The following is a 23,157-nucleotide window of genomic DNA, read 5'->3' as shown; positions in this document are numbered from 1 at the left end:
GCCCATTCATTTTACAAACACATCCACTCAAAATTTTTAGATAGTCATTTTGTTCAACATAGTAGAACGGTCCAGTAACTATGTCTCTAGGCATATGTCAACCCCCAACAATTATGCAATGGGCCATTATGCTTTGAAACTAAATTAAAAGGCACTGTGTGTATAGTTGCCAATAAGACACCTCACAAATATATTGAGAATGACTGGGGCTATGAAATTGAAACTTTCAGGGTTACTACTGCTACTGCTACTACTTCTGCTCTTACAATTTAAATAAATCAAAAGAGTGTAAGTGCATCCAGGTTGTCAAAGACCATAGACTGAATTTTTGGGAATGATATTAAGTTTATTTTTCAGGTGAACTTGAGGAGGTATAAAATTAAATTAAACAATACGATTTGTGTCAGGATTAAAAACTGTTGAAAAAGTTTCTCCAAAATACGATGCCAACAAAAATGAAAATTCGCTGCTCTATAATAGCTAGAAATATCAATGAATCTTTTAAAGGAGCTAATTCGATTGGAAATTTAAAGTTCTAGTGCCCTTTTTAAGAGCCAAAAGAGACTGGAGAGCAAGCACCCCTCCTCCCAACACATCCGGTCAAAATTTTGAGACAGCCATTTTGTTCAGCTTAGTAGAATGCTCCGATAACTCTGTCTCTAGGAATATTGGGTATGTCAACCCAACACAATTATGCAATTGGTACATTACGCTTTAAAGCTAATTGTTGCTTTAAAACTAAATCAAAAGGCACTGTATGTATGGTTGCCAATAAGATACCTCAGCCATATATCAAGAGCGAGCGGTGGTATTAAGTTGAAACTTTTGGGGCTACTGCTATCACTACTTCTGCTCTTACAGTTTAAATAAATCAAAAGAGTGTAAGTGTATCCAGGGTGTCAGAGTGCATAGATAGAATTTTTTGGAACGGTATTAAAATTTATTTTTCAGGTCAACTTGAGGAGGTATAAAATTAAATTAAACAATACTATTTGTATCAGGATTAAAAATTGTTGAAAAAGTTTATCCAACATGCAAATAGTAATTCAAACTATGGATTCTTATAGAAAAAAAAACGAAAAATATAAATGTTTTTTTCCGTGAAAAAGACTGTATTAATAAAAAACGAACAGAAATTGATTTAAAAAAAAAAATCCACGAAGCTAGTTTTTCAAATAAAAGGAAAGAGCTCGATAAAACAATAAAGGAGCAGAACTAAAATGAAATAATCTTCCAAGTGTAGAACTACCACAAGTCACCATCAATAAATAAATGAAAACCAGAACGAACATAAATTACAATGAATAACCAAGTCAAACTCAAAACGAGCAAAAATTAACATGAGCTGTGCTGACAACCCCCATGCCTTCTCAAGATCACAACATAATTTGCACTTTACTAAAAACAAAATACATTTTAAATGTTTTATTTTTTTAACTTTAATAGACAAAAAATTATTAAAACTTCAAGGAATAAATATCAGTATATGTATAGTAAACTGATAATCTATGCTCATTTGTTGTTGTTGTTTTTTCAGTAAAGTACAAATTATGTTCTGGTCTTGAGAAGGCATGGGGGTTGTCATCCCTACTCATGTTAATTTTTGCTCGTTTTGAGTTTGACTTATTGTACTTCCTGTTCGTTTTTGGTTTCCTTTATTTATTGATGGTGATTTGTGGTGGTTTTACGCATGGAAGATTATTTGACTATATTGCTGCTCATTTTTGGTTTAATTTAGCTCTTTACCTTTCTTTGAAAATTTTGCTTTGTTGAAAATGTTTGTTAAGTTATTTAATAGTAACAGCAGTAGTACTAGTAGCAACAGTAATATTAACGTATTGCCTGTTGGTCATTTGAATATCCCTCTTATCAAATCCTGGAAGTTTTAATTGGCCATTGCTATGTCATTGCTGATATGTCCTTTTGATAACCTGCTTGCTCATATACTTCTTGAAATTATCATCTCAATGTTCCTAGCCTTACAAGTAGTTGCGATAGAAGTAGTTGAAGTAGTAGTAGTAGCATTAATAAATGTAGCACGGATAGTAGTATTAGTAGTAGCGTGCACATATTGCTTTTTGGTCCGATGATCTCCTTTAAGCATTCACTGAAAGGTCCAACTTAATACCAACTTAATAGTAGTAGTGGTAGCAGTGGTAGTAGTGGTAGTTGTAGTAGTAGTTGTAGCATGCAAATATTGCCTTTTTTATCAGTTCCAGAAAGTTCCGAATTAATATACTCAGCCATTCCTGAGTTACGCCCTTTTGATAATATATATACACATAACGTGTTTTAATTTAGTTCAACACGCCCCTCAACACTCTCTGAAAGACTCACCTGAATGCCCTTCGTCTTTTGGAAAGTAAAATTCAAACAATAACATACACGTATATAAACAATGAACGATTTGCTTAATTTACAACCCTTGCCCTGAAGACTGTGGAAAGGTTGACATCAACAAAGACATAATTACTGGATCTTTCAACACTGCTGAATAAAATAACTCTCTTAAAGTTATGATCGAATGGGTTTTGGGGAGTGATAGGCTTGAGAGAAGGGGGGGGGGGGGCCGGTTGCCCTCCATTCACTTTTGTCTCTTGAAATGGGCATTAGAATCTCCGACTTCCGATCAAATGAGCTCCATCCGATGCAAAGTTTATACGACCTCCCGTTCCATACAAACCTCATATGCCCTGGGGGCGTAACTTACAACCCTTGCCCCCTGGGCTCTGGAGGGGGGTGTCCACCCTGAATTTACTGTTGTATGCTCTTTGGACTATTGTGAACAAAATGGTTATCTCACAATTTTGATCAAGTGCGTTTGGAGAAAAGAGGGTATCAGGGATAGTTGCCCTCCACGACTCTTGACTCTTACAAGGGAACTAGAGCTTTACATTTCCAATGAAATGAGCCTCCTCTAGAGTTCACACGACCACACCTTCCATAAAAACCTTATATACCCCCGGGGCACAACTTATAACCCTTGTACCCAGACTCTGAGGGGATTTTAGAGGAAATAGGACGTGAGAGGGGGGGGGCTGGTTGCCTTCCGATCACTTTAACTCTTAAAAAAGGCACTAGAACTTATTACTTTCAATCCAATGAGTCCCCTCCGAAGCTTATACGACCACCCTTCCCTTAAAAACCTTATATACCCCGGGGCATAACTTACAACCCTTACCCTGAGGGCTTGGAGGAGTCTCATCTTCAGAAACATAACTACCGGACCTTTCAACTACGCTGAACAAAATGGCTCTGCCTATGATTTTAGATTTGTATTCTAGTCCATGAACATTTTAGCATGTGTGGACTTGGTTGTTCCTTCAATTTTTCCTTAATTTTGCGTTTATGTCTGCGTTCCACAAGAAACAACTTGACTCCTAACCCTCTAACTAGTATGTGGTGTTTTTTATCTTTAATACAGAAACCAAGTATTTCCGTAGGAGATTTTTAGGGGTTTATGTTTAATAGACGTAAGAGATAAAATAATAAGTCAATTTTTAAGGGGTGCAAGTCCGAGTTCTGGGGGACACGGGGGCTAACTTCAAATGATAATCCCCTATAAACTGCTGCACATTTTGAATCCTTTTCCACAAAAAATAAAAAATCATTCCCGTCAAAGATTTTAAGAGTTCTAGCATTGAACAAAGTTAAAATTTAAATTTGACGGAGGCAAACTGTGCGAGCCAAAACCTGGATAAATATGATTCATTGGCCGAAAAAGATTCCAGACTAAGTTTTGGGTATAAAGCTCTATTAATTCTTCAGCCTTTAGGGAACATTCATTCCTTCTTCAAGGGTTGCCAGGGGCTACTTGGTCATTCCAGATACTAACTCTCTATTAAATAAGACATTTAGGAGCTTGCGGGGGGGGGACAAATATATCTTATCCAAGTAGTTTTTTGGAAGTTGCATGATTTTTGCCCTGGTGATGAAAGGCTTTTTTTATGCGCCTTAATTTCTTACAGCTAAACAGACACGCGCTGTTTTCCTTGTAGACTCCAAATTCGTATCATTTATAGGGAGCGTAGTCTGTATGTCGTCGCATATGTATAATGTGGGTCGCGTCCGGCACCGAGTAGTAAAGAAATTTTGCCTGATAGCGAGATCTATTGTGAAAACGCACGAAAAAAGTGTTTTTACGTTCTTTTTTTACATCAGTTAGACACAGGAATAGTGGCAAAGTTTGTATTTATACTCTTTCACATAGCTTTATCGTCCGCGCCATGCTATGCACGTTATGCTGCCAGCAATTGCGGGCAGTCATGAAGGTTACCTCATTTACTAAAGAGTTAAATGAGTATAATTGTTTATTTTGATTATTTTTCTTATTCAAATAAATTTTTTCAAGAAGCATACAAAAAAACTTATTTTTATTAAGAATGAAAATTTGTTTTAAAACAAATGTATTCTTTTTTTTCGTAATTTGGGCCAGGAATAAGTTTAAAACTTCACACCGGGCCGCGGTCAAAAAGTTTGGGAAACGCTGGTATAGAGAATGTATCTACAATTATTTAAGTTTCTCTCCATCACCCACTAAAGGGGTTTATATGTTCCTTTAAATTTAGAAATTGAATAGGATTATTGACCACATAAAATTTGCCTTAGACAATTTTTGGTTTAATTCACAGCTATTTAGTTTCTGGCTTGTAAAGCCAGAGACTTTGCTGAATTTCAATGGTAGTTTAGTTCGATGTTAGAACGCTTACTATTTTTCACACGACTTTTTAGCACTTCTTTCAAGGTAACTTGAAAAGTACTTCTTTCAAGGTAAAACATCTAGTTTTGTGTATATTCTAGATGTGCGGTGGTTATAGGGCTACTATTTGTAATTTTGAAGTTGTGCCCTAGCACCCCCGGCAAGGGCGCTTGCGCCTCCTGTAGTTTACACGATTATCTTTGTCCTTGCGAGTGAGTATCAGACTCTTAGCTATAAAAATTTCCTAAAAAAAAAATACTCTGTATGATAGTGCTTATGCTATTAACAATTTTAGAATGAAATATTGTCGTTCTAGATCTAAAAATTGCAGTCCATATTTTCGTCTTCTTTTTTTCTATTATTTTGCCTTATTCGTTCTAGGTTCTGAAACAGGCTGGTATGCAGGGAGGCGCCGTTGAACTATCTAGTCTATCTTCCACCCCTGAGATATCGAGACAGCTATTTTTATATCTTTTTTTCTAATATCTGTTGTTTTTTAACCCCTCGTCCACCCCTCTCTCTCTCTCTCTCTCTCTCTCTCTCTCTCTCTCTCTCTCTCTCTCTCTCTCTCTCTCTCTCTTCTGATATACTTTCATGCATAATTTACAGTACAGTATAATTATATAAGTATATATCACCTTTACTGTGCTTTGCAGTTTAGCATCGTCCGGAAATCCATCACGGGATGATAAGTAAGCCATCAGTTGGATTTTAGTGTCATATTTTTTCAACCTCTATTTTGCATTATGTCTTCAGGGAGTATTCAAAAGTTTTACAGGTGTTTTCTTTCTTTTTTTACTCTCGAGAGTTATAATTTATGCTTATGGTAATATCTTGTTTTTGTTGTTGTTTGTTATTTTTAATTTATCATTTCTATTTTTTCAGTGGTGAGGATTATAATTCTCATATAAAGTGTATAACTGAGAACCAAAAATACGCTGGGGCTGGACCAGGGCTGAATAAAAACGAGAAGAAACAGGAGGAATGGGTGGTACTAGTACAAAACGCCATTAGAAATGCATCTGGAATCAATCCAGAAGTAAAACAGCTCTTAGAATATGTATCACAGTTTGACAACATTCCGAGAAAACAGACCAAGTTTCTGGTATGATTTTTCTCATTCAGTTTAATTGATGTAAATAGCTGTTTTCTCTTTAATAGCTTTTTGTTATTGATGTCTATGAGTTTAATTGATTCTAAGACTTGTTCATCAGTAGTTGTCGATGATATCTTGTTTGTTAGGATGTGATAAATTTTATTTTTATGATAGAATTCATTGAAGAACATAAAAGTTTCTATTGAAAGTAGCTGTAAACAATTTACAATATAATGGCAGTAAAAAAAAGCTATAAAATTTCTCTTGACAAGTATGTTTAGAAGGAATTGTAAGTGAGAGTTTATCTCATCTCTTTATTGACAACCCAAAGATATGTGAACAAAAAATACGCAATTAAGTTGCTTTGAAGTGTATACTTGTTGTTAAATTCTTTCAGGATTTAAAATATGTTCGATGTATATGCGTACAATAAGTGTACAGCTCTGTCATTCCAGGGAAATAGGATCTACATCTTATTAGGCTTGAAGTTTGAAAGGGTTCCAGTGATTGACTGGTTGAGGTCCAGGATTGTCCTGGTATTAACAGAAAACAGTGAGTGAAAACGTCAAGATAAATTACATGGGTCACAATAGGATAAAATATCGTTAAAGTAACAAAAATTAATTATTGTATACTTCAAGTTAAATGCAAAGCTATATTGGAAAGCTCTAAAAATCTTATAACATGAGCACAACCGTTAGTGGAATTAAAAAAATAAAGTTATTAGTATTTGGATCTTGTATGTTTTTTTTTTTTGTCTACTTAGTTTTCCTTCAACTCTGAACTGTGTTATCTCTAGATGAGATGAGATATACATTTATTAAAAAAGAAAACCAACACTATTCGCCTTTTGCCTACCAAGAAAGGCAATAAGCTTGAAAGGGCAAGCAAGATTATCACTCTTATCTAATCAAAACAATACTCATACCTTACTACATAACACGCAGGAAAATTATCTGATAAAGTGCTAAAAGAAAAAAGAGAGAAAGAGGAAAAGACAAAAAGTAGATAGAAAAAAAAGAAAAAAAAAAAGCAAAGCAAATCCGGGACATACCTTAAATAGAACGACAACCTGGAGTGGGCTTAAAACCAAATTCACTCACGAGATAAAAGAAACTTCTTTGCCCGTGACTTGAAAGCCGGAAGACTAGGCGCATTTTTCACACACTTGGGCAATATATTCTAAACATGGGGACCATAATGGCGAATCACAAAAGATGCCCGAGTGGTGCTCCTAAACTCATGAGTTAATTCATCAGCTTTTCTTGTGTATTATGATCATGACGGTCTCTATTAAGAGTAAAAAGATTTTCAAAAGCAGGGGTGAGCAGCTGATTCAAATATTTATACGAGAAAATCGCGACTTGGTAATCTCGAATTTGGGATACATCCATTAACTTATTCTTTTTAAAATGCTCATGAACAGGAACCTCATCAGAATCATCAAATTCAGATAATAATTTTACAGCTCTATTCTGAAGTTTTTGTACTCTTTTGAAACATTTTACAAAATTACTTGCCCATATAGAGCATCCGTAGCTAATATATGGGTAAAATATAGAAAAATAAATCATTTTCAGGATCTTTTTTGGGACTAGATTTTTAATTCTTCGCATCACCCCAAGGCCTCTATGATTAGCTAGTTGATAGGTTCTATAAATGGATGGGAATTTGGTGGTTGAGCATTATTATTATTATTATTATTTTATTACCCATTATTAAACATACAAAATTTTTGTAAATGGAGTACAAGAAAAGAAAAAAAATAACATCAAAATGTCCAAAGAAATCTCAACTACAGAAAACAAGAACTTTTTATAAGATTTAAATATATGAGGTGGCACAAAAAATTCGAATAATCTTTTGGTTCCTATACCAGGCAGATATAAAAGGAATTTACAGTAACGGAAAATACAATAGTTTAGTGTCCTGCATAACCTGCTTTGAGTTTATTCTTAATATCTAGAAGTGCACTAGAACAGATAGCTCATACAGAGGAGCAAATACTAATCCCAAGCCAACACAACACGGGAGCTTCAATATTATAGAATCTCCATTTCTCAAACATCAAATTTAGATAAAGATGAAATACCAACAATCTAGATTGGAGATTTTTCTTTTGTGTTTGCTATTAGTATTTGGATCTTGTGTGTTTGTTTTTTTTTTTTTGTTTTTTTTTTTTTGTCTACTTAGTTTTCCTTTAACTATGGATTTTGTAATCTCTATGATTATCTAGTTGATAGATTCTATAAATGGATGAGAATTTGGTGGTTGAGTATTCAAATTGTAAGCAGCTGACAAATTTCCTTGGACATCCATCGTCCAATTATCAAGTATTTTCATAGGTTTTTGATGATAGAATTGTAAGTGCTTGGACACGGCTATCCTCTTGTCGTTTTCCTTTTCAATTCCTTTTTATTTGCTGCTCAAATATTGATAATGTGGGAGCAATGATAACCGATGTGGATCTTTAAATGGAATTTAAGTGTCTTTTATAGAGGAAACCCTGGGAATCTGCCTATATATTTAGGGTGTGTTCCAGAACTTAATTATCACTAATGATCCTGAGTTATTTGCTATAACCTTCAGCCTAAAATGGCAAATTGTGACAGATTTAGCCCCTGAAATGATTGTAATGCGTTAAAGGAGCTAATATTGTCCGTTCTTACCTGTCCATTCTTACAGGAATACGGATTGCATGTGATTCTTTTTGTTATCTATTGTCTTGGAAGAAAAATGACAACAAATAATCAATTACCGTTAATGATAATTAAGTTCTGGAACATACCCTTAGTTGTAAAATATTGAATTCAGTAATGTAGGTTATTCAGAAAAATTGCTTAATAATCTTGTAAAACCGATTCACGATAAATTATGAAACAAGTCAAAACTGCTTTTCGTAGGACATTTTTAAGGTGACCTTCCTCAAAAGGTCACTTTTAAGCAAACACAAACTTGGATACTCGAGACTCAAAATCTATGCTCTCGACATCCGACCACACAGAAATATACTACCCAAATCTGCCTTTTTGAAAATTAGGTTAGTGATGACTGTAACACTAACCTTCTACCTTAAATCTACCATCGTTGTTTTAATTGTGCCTTTTTTCTCTCCATCTCGTTGGAAGGTTTGTACCTACCCTCATTCTTTCAAATATGATGTATAGATTTGAATGTTTCATTTCTCTACAATTTGTATTCGTCAACTCTTAATAATTCGTTTTATATTAATTCACATTTTTTTTTAAATTCTTTAACCCCCCTTTTTTGTCTTCGAAACTTCGTATGTAGTACTGAAATCAGGTATGCGCAAGTATTTTTTCGTGGTGGGGAGGGGTCATGATTTAAAATTAGGCACAGTACAGAAAATATAGAAAATTACAAGATAAATTGGAAAAATTTGGAGATAGGTTATCCGTTTTTTGTTATGGATTTATTATCGATTAATTTGTAAAATAAAGAGAAAAATTGAGTATAAAAAGGGACGAAATGAAATGCAAAGGAACTGAATATCTGTAAAATTTTCTTTGTATGACCTTCTTCCTGGTAGCTGTAGAAATGTTCGAGAAGCTAGCAGATGAGGAGTTGCATAAGCAGTGTATTACCAGGAAAGCAGGAAAACAGTTTCGTTAGCCACAAGTGAGCCACATGAAGTGCAGAGGTGGCAAATTGAAGTGAACGTGTACTTTTCAATATGGACGTAATATGGTGGCCTTCGTTTATGAGTGGCTCGTCTGGCATGATCCTAATGTCACCGATTGTCATTGACAAGATAGAGTCCTGTCGTCCATTCATTAGATTAAAGTCCAGTCTCGTTTTAGGATGTACAGTTGTGTCTGAATATTGATATCGGACCAGAAATATGTAGGAAATCGTCAGCAAACGTAGACAATAGAAGAAGCACGGATAAAGCACGACGGTTTTATCACACGTTTACGTTCAATTGCCATTGACTGCTGCATTCAGTGCTGTTGAACACTGGTAGTGAGGCTCTATCACCTTGACGCAGACCTTTCTTAACATGGATCATTACTATAGAATAGACGTTTAGATATTAAAGACGAATGTTAGCCGGAAAGAGAAGGGATCGGGATGACAGTCAAGAGTTTGTTTGACATATTTTAGACAGAGAATTAAATGCATAGAGGTAAACGGTTGGTGTTGTCTTTAAGCCCAACTTGGTCATGCATGCCTGAATCGAAAGCTCTGCTTACGTCAGACACTCCAAAGGTGAGTGGATCCAGCGCTCTTATATGCATCAACAACCAGATTCTTGCCATGTTCACGCAGTGTGATTGTATTTTTGCCCTAGACAAAAATTTTTGGACCCAAACTGGTCGTCCGGGACTGTACATCTGAGTGAAATTTCAGCAAAAAAAAAAGATACCGAAAAGTTTACAAAGTGTGGTTGAGACAGCTGTTGTTATGTTCTGGTTTTTAGAAGACAAGAGGGGCGTAGGCCCTACTCCTCTTACTTTCTGCTCGTTTTGAGTTTGGCTCGGTTATCTATAGTAATATGTACTCATGCTGGGTTTCCATTATTTGTTTGTGTTGATTTATGATAGTTTTACGCTTGAAAAATTATTTTATTTCTGGTATTAGCTCTTTATTTTTCTTTGAAAAATTTATTTTGTGGAAAAAGTTTTAAACTAATTTCACAATAAAGTAATTGAAAAGTAACAATGCTATTTAATGGCTCTGAAAAAAACAAAGCACGTAGGTGACCAATGTAAACGAGTAATAAGTTCGGATTTTTTTTCAATAACTTGTGCCGAATACAACCTGTTTTACACAGATACTTCCAAGTTAAATCATAGAGCCCAACTAGTACAAATTAAACGTTCCTAGGGCGGAAAATTTGCTTCTAGGTCCCTCATTTCTAAGAAAATAACTGATTTTTAGCGGCTGACACATATTGGACCCCTCTCGTTTTTTTAGTAACCTATAACTAAAACGAAGAAAATATGCCCTTGTTTGCCCTGAACTAAAGAGCCCTGAGAGTATTCTTGCATACGTACCTCCTCTAGTAATAACTTTTTTTTTCAGTAAATTAGCAGTATTATCCTTAATATTATTGTCAGTCATTCTAGGTGCTACATATTATTGCAGCCATTTTTGGTGTCTATTTGGTCATGACGGAATCAACGTATGTAGCATATTGACTTTTCCCGTAACTACGAGCATGGATATTTTCTAATCTCTCGTAGTTTTACACCTGAACCATTATTCTATTCTCTCACAGGCATAATTGCTAACTAGCCTCAATGAATACTCTTATCATTCTGGATTTTCGTATATACTATTAAATTCTTCAGTTTAGTATCTAGACTTTAAATATTACTGTTAATACCATTAATACTTTGCATTAAAAACCTCAATTCCAGGATCTATCATTTTCGATGTTTTTGCCGAGTGTTGGTACACTGATTGTTACGTCATGAAGAGTAGTTTCTAATGAAAGAAATAATTCAACTTTGTTTACGTAATGCTCGGCACCTCAGATATAATAAACAATAATACGTATGTAAAAAATATACGCAAAGACTAAAAGGTTTATACTGTCTAGTCAAAACGTGCAAAATTTTAGGAAAAATTTGTCCCACGATTTTACTGTTTACGATCAATTGCTAAAGTAAAAATCTGTTTGACTCGGTTCAGTAGACTTCGTTATAAGTATAGATTTACAAATGTTGTAAACACCATTCGTAATAAATTATACCAGCAAAGTTATTTTGTATGCTACTATTATTTTTGCTAATGATCAACAGTATTATGAAAATATGAAGAGTTGCTCTGTGCTATAATGATTAAATTTATACTCTAGAACTTTCTGAAGAACTCTCAAAGAAGGTCATATAATGAAAGGATAGCACAAATGGCCTGGAATCTTATTTCAAAGGAATTAGAGAAGCTTCGAACTCCTCAACAAGAACCAGAGAAGGAGAAATCTGAAAGAAATGGAGAGCGTGTCAGGTTAGATTGTAATTACTTACTCCAAGAGAGTGTTTCATCTTTAAACTTGATATGTAGTGAATTACTATTTTTCTTTTTCTTCTGATGTTTCTTGCATAAAAGTGTAAGTTTCAAAAAGAAATTTGATGCTCTTCTTAACCTGGTTTAATTCGAAGGCGGTGTGACCTATGGCAGAAATCCCACTTAACACTTGCAAATTTACTCCGTAACAGCAATTCTCAACCGTTTTTTTACATTTTTTTTTTATCACTGAAGACGCCTTGGCTTGGGTTCTTGTCAAAGTATCTGCTTTATTTCTTTATTAATATAAAAACTTTGTCCACAGAATAAGTTTCTCAAAGAAAAGTGAAGAGCTTCATTTAACCAAAATCGAGCATAAATAAATACAAATAATCTTCCAAGAGTAAAACTACCACAAATCACCTACAATAAATAAATGAACCCAAAACGGACAGGAATTACAATATATAACCCAGTCAAGCTCAAAACGAGCAAAAATTAGCATGAGTAGAACTAACAACCCCCTTGGCTTCTCAAGACCAGAACATAATTTGCACTTTATTGAAAACAAAATACATTTTGAATGTTTTCACTTTCTTACTTTAATAAAAAAAATCACTTTTTTTTTCACTTTAAATAAACGATTCTTGAAATTTTAAGGATTAAATATCAGTATGTATGTTAGACTGACAGTCCACGGTCCAGTAAAGTGCGAATCATGTTCTAGTCTTGCGAAGGCATGGGGGTTGTCAGCACTACTCATGTTAATTTTTGCTCGTTTTGAGTTTAACTTGGTTATTTATTGTAATTAATTAAAAAATAAGTTTAATAAAAATTAATAGTAAAAAATAAGTAATTAATTAAAAAATAAGTCCAAAAAATAAGTTTTTCAAAGAAAAGTGAAGAACTCCATTAAACAAAAAATGAGCAAAAATAAAATCAAATAATCTCCCAAGCGGGAAACTACCACAAATTAGCATCGATAAATAAATCAAACTCAAAACAAGCAAAAATTACAATAAATAACCGCGTCAAACTCAAAACGAACAGAAATTAAAATAAGTTGGGCTCAAAACCCCTATGCCTTCCCAATGCCAGAACACAATTTGCACTTTACTGAAAAAGATATAAATGTTTTTACTTTTATAATTTTAATAAGTCAAATAATATTAAGATTGTTATTACTAAAAATCAGTGTGTGTACATTAAACTGACAATACACATTCATTTGTATTTTTCAGTAAAGTGCAAATTTTGTTCTGGCCTTGGGAAGGCATAGAGGTTTTGAGCCCAACTTATGTTAATTTCTGCTCGTTTTGAGTTTGACTCGGTTATTTATTGTAATTTCTGTATTGTAATTTCTGTATTTATTGTAATTTCATAAATTGTAATTAATGTTTTGAAATTTTTACCACAACTGTCTATATAAACCTTATATGCCCCCAGGGCATAAGTTACAACCCTTGCAGTAAAAGCTCTGAAGGGATTATCATCCTAAAAGACCTAATTTCCAGAACTTTCGAATACGTTGAACAAAATGGCTATCTTAAAATTTTGATTGGATGTGCTTGGGGAAAAGGTGGGCGTGAGAGGGGGGTTAGTTACCGTCCAATCACTTTCAACTATTAAAGAGGGCACTAGCCCTTTGAATTTCCAATCAAATGAGCCTTTTTTGAAGTTTCTATGACAACGCCTTCTATAAAAACCGTATATGCCCCCAGGGCATAGCTTGCAACCCTTGTCCCGAGGGTTGGGGGGGAGTGTCCTCCTCAAAAACATATTTTATATCTGGAAATCAACTACGCTGAACAAAATGGCTATCTCAAAATTTTGATTGGGTGTGTTTGGGAGAATGATGGGTGGAGGGGGGGCTAGTTGCCCTCTGATCACTTTCGACTATTAAAATGGGCACTAGCCCTTTGACTTTCCAATCGAATGAGCCTTTTTTGAAGTTTGTACGACAACGCCTTCTATAAAAAACCTTATATGCCCTCAGGGCATAACTTAAAACCCATGTCCCGTGGGTTGTGGGGGAGTGTCCTCCTCAAAAAGATATTTTCTATCTGGAAATCAACTACGCTTAACAAAATGGCTATCTCAAAATTTTGATGGGATGTGTTGGGGGGAATGCTGGGCGTGGGGGGGGGCTAGTTGCCTTCCAATCACTTTCGACTATTTAAAAGGGTGCTAGCCCTTTGAATTTCCAATCTACTGAGCCTTTTTAGAAGTTTCTACGACAGCGCCTTTTATTAAAACCTTATATGCCCCGAGGGTATAACTTAAAACCCTTGCCCTGGGGGTTGTGGGGGAGTGTCCTCCTCAAAAATATATTTTCTATCTGGAAATCAACTACGCTGAACAAAATGGCTATCTCAAAATTTTGATTGGATGTGTTTGGGGGAATGATGGGGGGGGGGCAGTTGCCTTCCAATCATTTTTGACTATTAAAAACGGCACTAGCCACTCCAATTTGCAATCGAATGAGCCCATTTCGAACTTTCTACGACAACTCCTTCGATACGAAGTGCCCGGGTATGGAGAAAAAAAAAAATATATAACACATTGTGCCCATATCGTTCTTTACTTAGGCAGCGCTAGTGCGCTGCCTATGATTTCTGTTCGATTTGGGTTTCATTTATTTATTGATAGTGATGTATGGTAGTTTTACTCTTGGAAGATTATTTGTATTTATTTGTGCTCATTTTTGGTTTAAAGGAGCTCTTTACCCAAACTTTGAAAAACATATGTTATGGAAAAAGTTTTTTTTTTTAAATTAATGTCTGTTCGTTTTTTATTGACATAGTCTTTTCTTTTTTTTTTTTTTTTTGTTTTTTTTTTTTTTTTTCGGTAGTCATTTGTTTGGCTTGTAATTTGATGCTGCAGAAACTTTTTACCAACATTTAATCCTGACAAAAATAGTATTGTTAAATTTAATTTTATACCTCTGCAAGTTGAGCTGAAAAATAAAATTATTTCCTTTTCCTTTTGAATTCACCACCCCCTAGATTTTACATTTTTTGTTATTTTACAAAAGATTTTACAACACTTCTTATGGTACTTTAACTAGAAATAGCTTTATCGGCGTTTTCATGGAGAAAAATCTAAACAAATTTTTGCCCCCCCCCCCCTCCCTAGAATTTTAAAGGTGCATCCCCCTTATATTTATAAGAATTGACACCCTTGGTGCTACCGTTCATGAAAAGTGACAAGACGAGCATAAAGATTCACATCTTGCTCTGGCTGCCTGAAAAAGGAGACGCCTAGACAAGAGTACTTCTAAATTGGCTCTTAAGAGCTCTTAGTGAATATCCCAGGTGATGTTATCCCGTCAAAACCATGTGGTCATTTCTTCAAATTAAAAGTACAACAGGTGTTAAAAAGCCTGGTGATAAAACTGGGCTAAGGACTTGTGATATTTCTATCTCTTGATATGTTTAGGAAGAAGAAAAATTTACTTCGTACGATTGATGTAAAAGTGACAGTATAATATTTTTTGGGTTATTGTAATGTGAAGAGGAGGCTAACATAAATTTTGGCAAAGGACTTTTCTTCGTCATATTTGACGGCGATATCAGAATGTCGCATTGACCATGGTGCCAACATAAACCGTTAATGTACTGTAATAACAATTTCGAAGTTAGTTTCATGCATTCGATCAGATCGAAGGATGTTAAGTTTCAAAAAGAAATTCCGGTCAGAGGGGTCAGAGCAAAATAAGCTACTAAGATTTTGCAAAGTCAGTAATTGAGCAAGTACAAATATAGTCTTTAGATACAGGTTTGGATCATGAGATAAGATGGAATTCACGTGGTAGAAAAACTGGAAAGCTTATAGATTAGTATAAGACAGTCGTGGCCTGGCGTCATGAATCTTAGGCACCAGAATATAATGGACTACAGTGAGAAAACTATTCAGGCTTAAACAAAAGACTAAGAGTCATGTAATGCTAGTATACGATGCTTCTAAGCTAGAAGTTCCTATAATCAGATAAATCAAAAACGAATTTTTTTTCAGATGAAAGCAAAGAGTGACATTAAAAAAATCGAAGAGAAATTATCGCCTTTGTGACGAAGGCTGCCCCCCCCCCACCCCGTAACCAACCTTTCTTTACTTTAAAGTCTTACAATTGGTCTATTGGAGATGTTTTTTAGTGCAAGAAACGTAGCCAGCTGGTAATTGCAAGTGTCTAATATATTCATTATCTTTCAAAACATTTTAGCTGAAAATTTTATTGTTTAATGTAAATACACAGCGACAAGTTTCTCCGTTTGTGAGGCAATGCGAAAACACCTTTGTTTCCCATTACCCTTGTGCTAGAACTTTTTTTCTCGAAGTATTCGGGGAAAATTCAAACTTTAGCATGAAGAGCTGTGTGTTAGGATGAGATTAGTCCCCTCATATAGATGGCGATTTTTCTTCGTTTTTAAGCTTTAATATCGCTCTTTACTTTCATTTGGAATTTTTTTTTTAATGCAATTTGTTTTAACACAATATCAAGCTTATCCTGAAAGTAAGGGAGGAAGCTACCCCCTCCCAATCTCTACGCGAGAGTTGAACTTTTGCGTAGCAGTACTTCGACGAAAAGGGCTCGTTTAGGTGGATTTGCTTTTCAGAACTAAAAGATTTTTCTAAGTAAAAGGAAGTCAAACCCCGCTCTTTAGAAACTTTTGATTACAGTGCTTTGATATTTAAAAGCTAACATTTTCTTTAATGCTATCGGTTCTACTATAAGAGGCATTTATCCGCTCAGCACCCATATTACCCGCCTCGTCCTTTTTTTATCTGTACATACCCCTCTAGAAGAAGGGAAAACAGAAATTAAATCCAATTCATCTCGATGGCCTTTTTTTGGACAGCATGAAAACGTGGACCAACAAATCCGCTTCAGAGCCCTTATGTTCCACTTTCCCCATAAAAAAAAATCATGCCGATCTCCATCTTAATAGTTGGTGCTGAACTTGGCAGCAGTCTGTAACCATCAGTTTTGTTTAACAGTTCATTTGGTATGGACTGGAGGGATGTTCAGAGACGACTGGTATACCTTGCGCCCACAGTAGACAGAGTATACAGTATCGAGAAAGAATATACTCTCGATTAAAAATAAGTGACACAAATTTAAAATCACACAAGATTCATACTCCGCTTTCGTGTACGCGTAATTCCGATGTACACATCACGAGAAGTCTATGGAAAACCTGTTTTTTTGTCCGACCGCTGGCAACTAAAGCTCTGACGTATATTGCCAGGGTCAGTACGCGCGTTATCAAAAGTGTAGTATTGCTTCTGAGACTGGGAGGGTGTATTAATGTTCTTTTGACAGTTCTAACCAGATTGGTCATCTCAAAAAAATTCCTTGCTAATATTTTGGCTCTATTCGGGCTATAAATGTTGTTTTACTGGACAAGCTGGCTGAATTCGGTACGTCGTAGTGAATTGATCTCTATTGATACTAAAAAAGGGCAATAGATATTTTAGTTCGTCTGAAAGATCCCTCTTTTGATTACCTTGGACCATTGCTTCAATGTAATTACTACTGGGTGGGGGCACGCATGTGTGACTATCCTTCTCGGGAAAAGTACAAAATTTTTGGACTTATGGAGATTGTAGTTATAGGACTCTAAGACATGTGGAATTTCACTGTTTAATTTTCTTCCAGATCGCACCTCTTTTCGAGTGTGTTTAATCTTTTTTCTAAAATTGTGAAAATGTTCTTACGCTAATAACATTGACTGATCAACCTTGACATTAAGGAATTCTGCGTATTTAGAATCAGGGCGAACAGTAGATTGCTTCTGTTATTGCAAATATTGCATAAAAATTTTGTTTTTTGAGTTTCACTTTCTATCGACAAGGGTTACCTGTTAATGGATTTTACATATTTTAAATTACCATTGAAACTTTTATGTGTGTTATTGTTATCAGAATTTTAGAATTTCGAAGAATTTTGGTTACAATTAGCACAAGTAACTTTTTACTTGCAGTTCGATTCCATGAAATGCTTAACCAAAATATAAGGACTGCATGACCAAATGACACACCGTCGAGATTTTTAAGCTATATTGGTGGGTAAGGTTAGGCTTGTTTAAGGTTGATAAATGGATCATGGAAACATTGTGGAAATTTTAAATCAGCTGATAAGTTAGTCAAATAAAAATGAAAGATGTTAATAGGAGTACTTTGAGAAGTAGCTGATGAGCTGGAAGACTCAATTAGGAGGTGTAATCCCAAGGTTATTTTCTATAATGTGAGAAAATTATAGAGTAGAAAACATGAATGTTGGAACTAGTAACAAAAGTGCAATCCAAGTAAATAAAAAAGACGCTGAAAATTCATTTCCGGTCGAATCTAAAGGGTGATAGTGTGTCCAGTGAGGACTATGACGACATGCTGAAATGGTTATAGAAATACATTTTTAAATCTTATAATGGAAGCTTCTTTACTTGAGTATTGTTGTAATTAACGATGGATGTTGAGGTAAAACGTAGAAAGCAGAATAGCGCAAGCAAGTGGCGCTTTTCTGAAATGAGTAACTTAAGTAAGAGCAAAAGGAATCAAGGAGTAAGGTCAAAACTTAGGGTATTTAAGGCGAGAGGACTATGTAGCTAAATATTTTGCTGAAGAATGCTATTTCTCTAAAAAAAAAAAACTGTTTTTCAGAAATTTTCAGACTAATGCTTTGCTGTGAGGTGCCAGATTTAACCCTTCCTGAACGAAGTGGTTTGACATCACTTATTTATTGATAGTGATTTCTCTTCGCTTCAAATTGTACTTGGTTATTCAATCCATTACCTGTTCCTTTTATTTTTTATTTATTTCTTTTTAGTTTGGTTTGGAGTTTTAGATGATTATACTCTTTTGTTTCTGCTCGTTTTAAGTTTCAATCTCACTCTTTACTTTTCTTTGAATTTTTTTTTTTCAATTTTCCCAAAGTTAATACCATGAAAGGGGGCTTGTGCATGTTGTTCAGATTGACAAAGACCTTATATTTTCAATTCTTCTACTTAATACTCTGCGATTTGGCTAGTGGAAGGCAGCCTCTTCATCTTGAGATGATGCTTTTAAAATGACTTGCAATCCTAAAACACCCGTTGGAATAAAGCCAAACCATTAGCTTTAAATAGAGTAGGCGAAAGATTCGTTGTGTCTGAGGTGGCTTAGCCCTGTGACAAATTGCAGTAGCAGTAATTATTTTTTTTTTCATTGTTTTGTCCTATTTGCTATATGAGGGTCTTTTATCGGCAATTTCCGTTTTTCGAGTCCTTATTCGAAAAATTGTTTTTCACAGTTCTTTTTTCTCCGTTACTACTTCCTAGAATCGGTCTCTCAGCTGACTTTTCTCGGAGCACTCTTCTTGATTGAATCCGATCTTTCAAAGCCGGAAGGTCAGCAGTAGTAAATCGCGCCAAAAATATTCATCCATCCAGGTCGATCACCGATCTGTAAAACCGATCGCCAAATAAGATTGTCCACCTTATGCTGGGCCTTGTGAAACTCAACTTGGCACCACTCTAGAAAATCTAGACTAAAACAAGAAGAGCAGGCTGTAGCACCACCAAAGACTAATTGCTACATTTGATCGGAAGGCTTGGTGTGGCTCCAATGCTCCATTCCCTCAAGTTTATCCACTTACCCCCTTCCGAGTATTTTTTCCTCCTAATCCCTCTGTTAGTCAAAGCGATAAGACAAACGTGTAGACATGAAGATCATTTTGATTACCTAAGAAGGACACATTTAGGAAAGAGTACTTCAAAAATAGCTTTGATCGACGCTGCGCATTCATTTAAAATGTGATACCCTTGTACACCTTTGATACCGTCTCTGACTAGTTTCCTTAACTATCCTAGATACAAGGATTCAGTTTTAATTTGGAAAGCGAGCTTTTTGCGAGTTCCTAGATGTATCTCCATTAAATTTAAAAAACTATTCCTCTGTTCTTAGGTGGCGTTTATATTACGATACAGTCTTGGAGTAATTACCTATTTTTGATTGGAATCAGGAATGTTTAACGAACACTCTTATTATGAAAAATATTTTTAAGTAGCTTTTATGAATTCTGTTAACTGTTTAAGAACAAGGAAGAAAGACACCCATCGTTTTCTTCGCAAAACTTTTCTTTTATTAATGTTATTAATTTTAAAAGTTGAAGAGAGGTTCAGTGTAGTTTTGCATTTCGTTTCTAGCAATGTAAACAGATTAATAAACAGATTTTTTGTGTGTATTTAAGTAGTTAATTATTACTATTTTACGTTAGTAAAGTTACAATAATGAGAATTGACCCTAACACAGACCTCATCGAGGTCTTTAGGGAGAGAGTGGTGAATTTAAATCTGTGGTATCTGTTAGGTTTTTTTTCTCTGTTGTTCTGTTTTTTTCTAGTTTTTTTTTTATTAAATAAATCTCTCTGTTTCTCTCTCTCTCTTCTCTCTCTTCTCTCTCTCTCTCTCTCTCTCTCTCTCTCTCTCTCTCTCTCTCTCTCTCTCTCTCTCTCTCTTTCAATATTTTTCTTGCACCCATTGGGCTGGTAGAAATATTGTTTTTATCTTTCTTAACTCAAAAACTCAAAATTTTTCCAAAAAAGCTTCAAATCAGCTACGCAAAAACTATGGGAGCTAGAAGGAATGTAGTTGCTTTCTTGAATTTTGTATGCAAAACTCTACTACATAACCTCCAAAACGATTTGTTTCCCAAAACACAAGTAAGCTGATTTAACTTTTAAAAACTAAATATTTTACTATAAATAGAGGCTTTTGTGATGAGTTTAAAAATGCGACGAACCTTTTCTATAGCCTATTCTTTTATTTGATTTTTTTTTTTTATTTTTTTTTTTTTTTTTTTTTGTATGAAATTCCAAGTTTTTTTTTTTTTTTTTTTTGAAGTTCCAAGTTTTTGCCATGGGCTGAAAGTATGGATAATAGAAAAATTCATGATTTATCGGGTTTAAAGTTTAATTCAGGTTTAACGTGATGTACCAAAAGTACAAAGTGATTTTTTTGACGGGTGGGGGGGGGGCCAAAAATTTTCATCTCAGTGTGACATGTAAAACATTGTTATCCGTTTAAACCATCTATTTTTTTCTTTTCCCCCAATTTTTTACTCCCGTTTAGTTCATTTACATTAGCAGCCCACAAAACATAGAAACGGTTTTCACGTCGTTAAAAACCTTAGCGGAAAAATAGGGAGATCAGTTGTATAAATTAAAAGATAAGGAAGATAAACAGACCATAAATAGATTCTGCTCACTTTATTTAAGTTTGCTCTACTTTTATGTTAATTTCTCTAAAAGTAAATGTTTGTACTTTGCTTTCTTATTTATGAAAATTCTATCAATACAATCTATTGCTATGTATAAAATTTATGTATTCCAAAACTTCGTACTCTGTTGAGAACAAATTTCTAAGATTGTGAAAATTATTCACATTAATGTAAATACAACGACAACCGATTTCGATTGATATCAATAATGTTTCCTCTGCAGTTTTTAGTTAATACTAAAGGAAGACGGTTTTCTAACAACTCTTTCTTTTTATGTAAGGATTGAAGAAACAATTGAAACGATAGAACTCGACAAAAAGAAATCGAAGAAAGAGAAGAAAAAAGACAAGAAAGACCACAAACATGAAGAAGTCTTGGAAACAAATCTAGAACATGAAGGGACGTTGAAGCAAAAAGGACACAAGCGTAAACAGTCAGAATATGAAGAAACAGTTGGTAACGGCTTATGTGATGGCGCTGCTAAGGAAAAGAAGAAGAAAAAAGAAAAAGAAAACGGTTGGTTTTATCTGAATAACTTACTCCACAAATTCTTATTTTATCCAGTATTTTTTTGGAAGAAGGCAATCATATTAGACAGTAAATTTAGTTTTTAAGAGAAACTTAACAAAATCTAAAGTAATTTTTCTCTGTTCTATAACTGTTCTTTTTGTAAGAAGTTCGGTTAAGTATAAGCATTATCTTTAGCATATTTCCCCCCTTTTTATGCTAAATCTTATTACCTTCATCATTTTCTTGAAGATCGATGTCAATTTTGATTAGTGTTAAAAAACTCATGGAAAGGTTTAGTGGCACCGTGCAAAAAGTGGGGTAGCAAAGTAGCTATCCTACATGGCAGTTTTCAAATTTGTTGGCAGATTTTGTCTGACCATTTTTATATATAAAAATACTTTTTATTCAAAGAAAAGCTGTCAAAACACAAGTTGTGCTGCTAAAGGGCCGGCAGCTTTTGGAATTCTGTCAAATCCTGCTACTGGCAGGTTTGGATTTTTTTTTTTTTCCATTCCTGGTTTAGTGTATTATTATTCAGGATATTCTTTTTTCTATATATTGATTAATGACACTTCTAAGAAATTGTTAAAAAGAAAGAATGGAATTGTTGCTACAGAGCAGCTTGAACTCAGTTCCTCTGTTTCCAAATTAGGGTCTGATGATTTGGATTTTAAAGTTCTCGTCACGTCACATCTTTCTGTGAATCTTGATAAACATTGTCTTTTTATGAAGTTTGAAAACTTCTCTTTTTTTTCTGTCACAACAAAACTTGGAACCTAAAAGGATTTCATTGTCGATTTTCCGGAAGCGACAAGCTGATATGCATTTCCTTTATAATGTCGACGGACAGCTCTTTTCGAAAACTAGATACAAGTCTGATACCTAAAGTGTGGAGGGGGGACAATAATAAAGCGTATTTTGTTTCAAACAATTTTGGGCGGAATTGGTCTCCTAAGACTTTCGAAATAATCCATGAAAAGCTCAAATAGGGAATCACTAGCTAGGTCTGGTCTCAACCCTACAATCATGACACATGTATTCCTAATAAATTTATTCGATTAGATTGTAGTGAAATCTCGCCTTAGAAATACTCTACAAAAAGTTTAGGCATAGCAAAGAGTATACTGAATCAAATCAATTACCCACCAAAACTTACGAGCCTAAGGAAATCTGGTTGATTTTCAAAGACAAGGGGAAAACAACCTCCAAAAAGGCGAGTGATCTCGATGAAAGTTGCACTGTCAAATTTGGTATATCGGAGGACCCTCTTGCAGAGATTTCAAGCCCCTATTTACAAAGTTGTGTGATTTTGTCTTTAAAAAATGTTGAGTAAAAGTCTTGCGAAGGTTTTAGGTGTAAAATCCTCCCCCCCCCCCTCCTTCAATGCCCTCTTGATGCTTTTCGTGCTGACTGAAAATAGAGGTCCCTCAATACAAATATTTGACAGTCCCTTCCGGTCATATTCACATTTTCTGGATATTCAATTAACATGTTATTTAATTCTGATTTCTGTCATCTAACACGCCACCGAATTTAAACATTTCTTTTTTGATAAGCTCTGAATTCTGTATCAACCTCAGTTTCGTGAATTTACTATTCGAACTAATTTTTCAAATACTTTTCAATT

The 23,157-nt window shown here is 34.7% G+C and overlaps 1 protein-coding gene across 2 annotated transcripts in view; it reads left to right on the top strand.

Moving 5' to 3' along the window:
- The window catches only part of LOC148949379 (uncharacterized), a 68,053-nt gene that overhangs the window by 31,557 nt on the left and 13,339 nt on the right, over positions 1 to 23,157 (top strand). For both annotated transcript variants that reach the window (XM_089093404.1, XM_089093403.1), the window contains exons 3-5: positions 5,585 to 5,804; positions 11,620 to 11,768; positions 21,301 to 21,536. In XM_089093404.1, the coding sequence (XP_088949530.1) occupies positions 5,585 to 5,804; positions 11,620 to 11,768; positions 21,301 to 21,536 (605 nt within the window). The remainder of the gene's footprint in view (positions 1 to 5,584; positions 5,805 to 11,619; positions 11,769 to 21,300; positions 21,537 to 23,157) is intronic.

Source organism: Artemia sp. Qi Xiang Cuo, chromosome 8 (assembly GCF_049724085.1).
Source record: "Artemia sp. Qi Xiang Cuo chromosome 8, ASM4972408v1, whole genome shotgun sequence".
NCBI classification, from domain to species: domain Eukaryota; kingdom Metazoa; phylum Arthropoda; class Branchiopoda; order Anostraca; family Artemiidae; genus Artemia; species Artemia sp. Qi Xiang Cuo.
The sequence above is the reverse complement of the archived record's forward strand: the minus strand, read 5'-3'. Positions and strand labels throughout refer to the sequence as shown.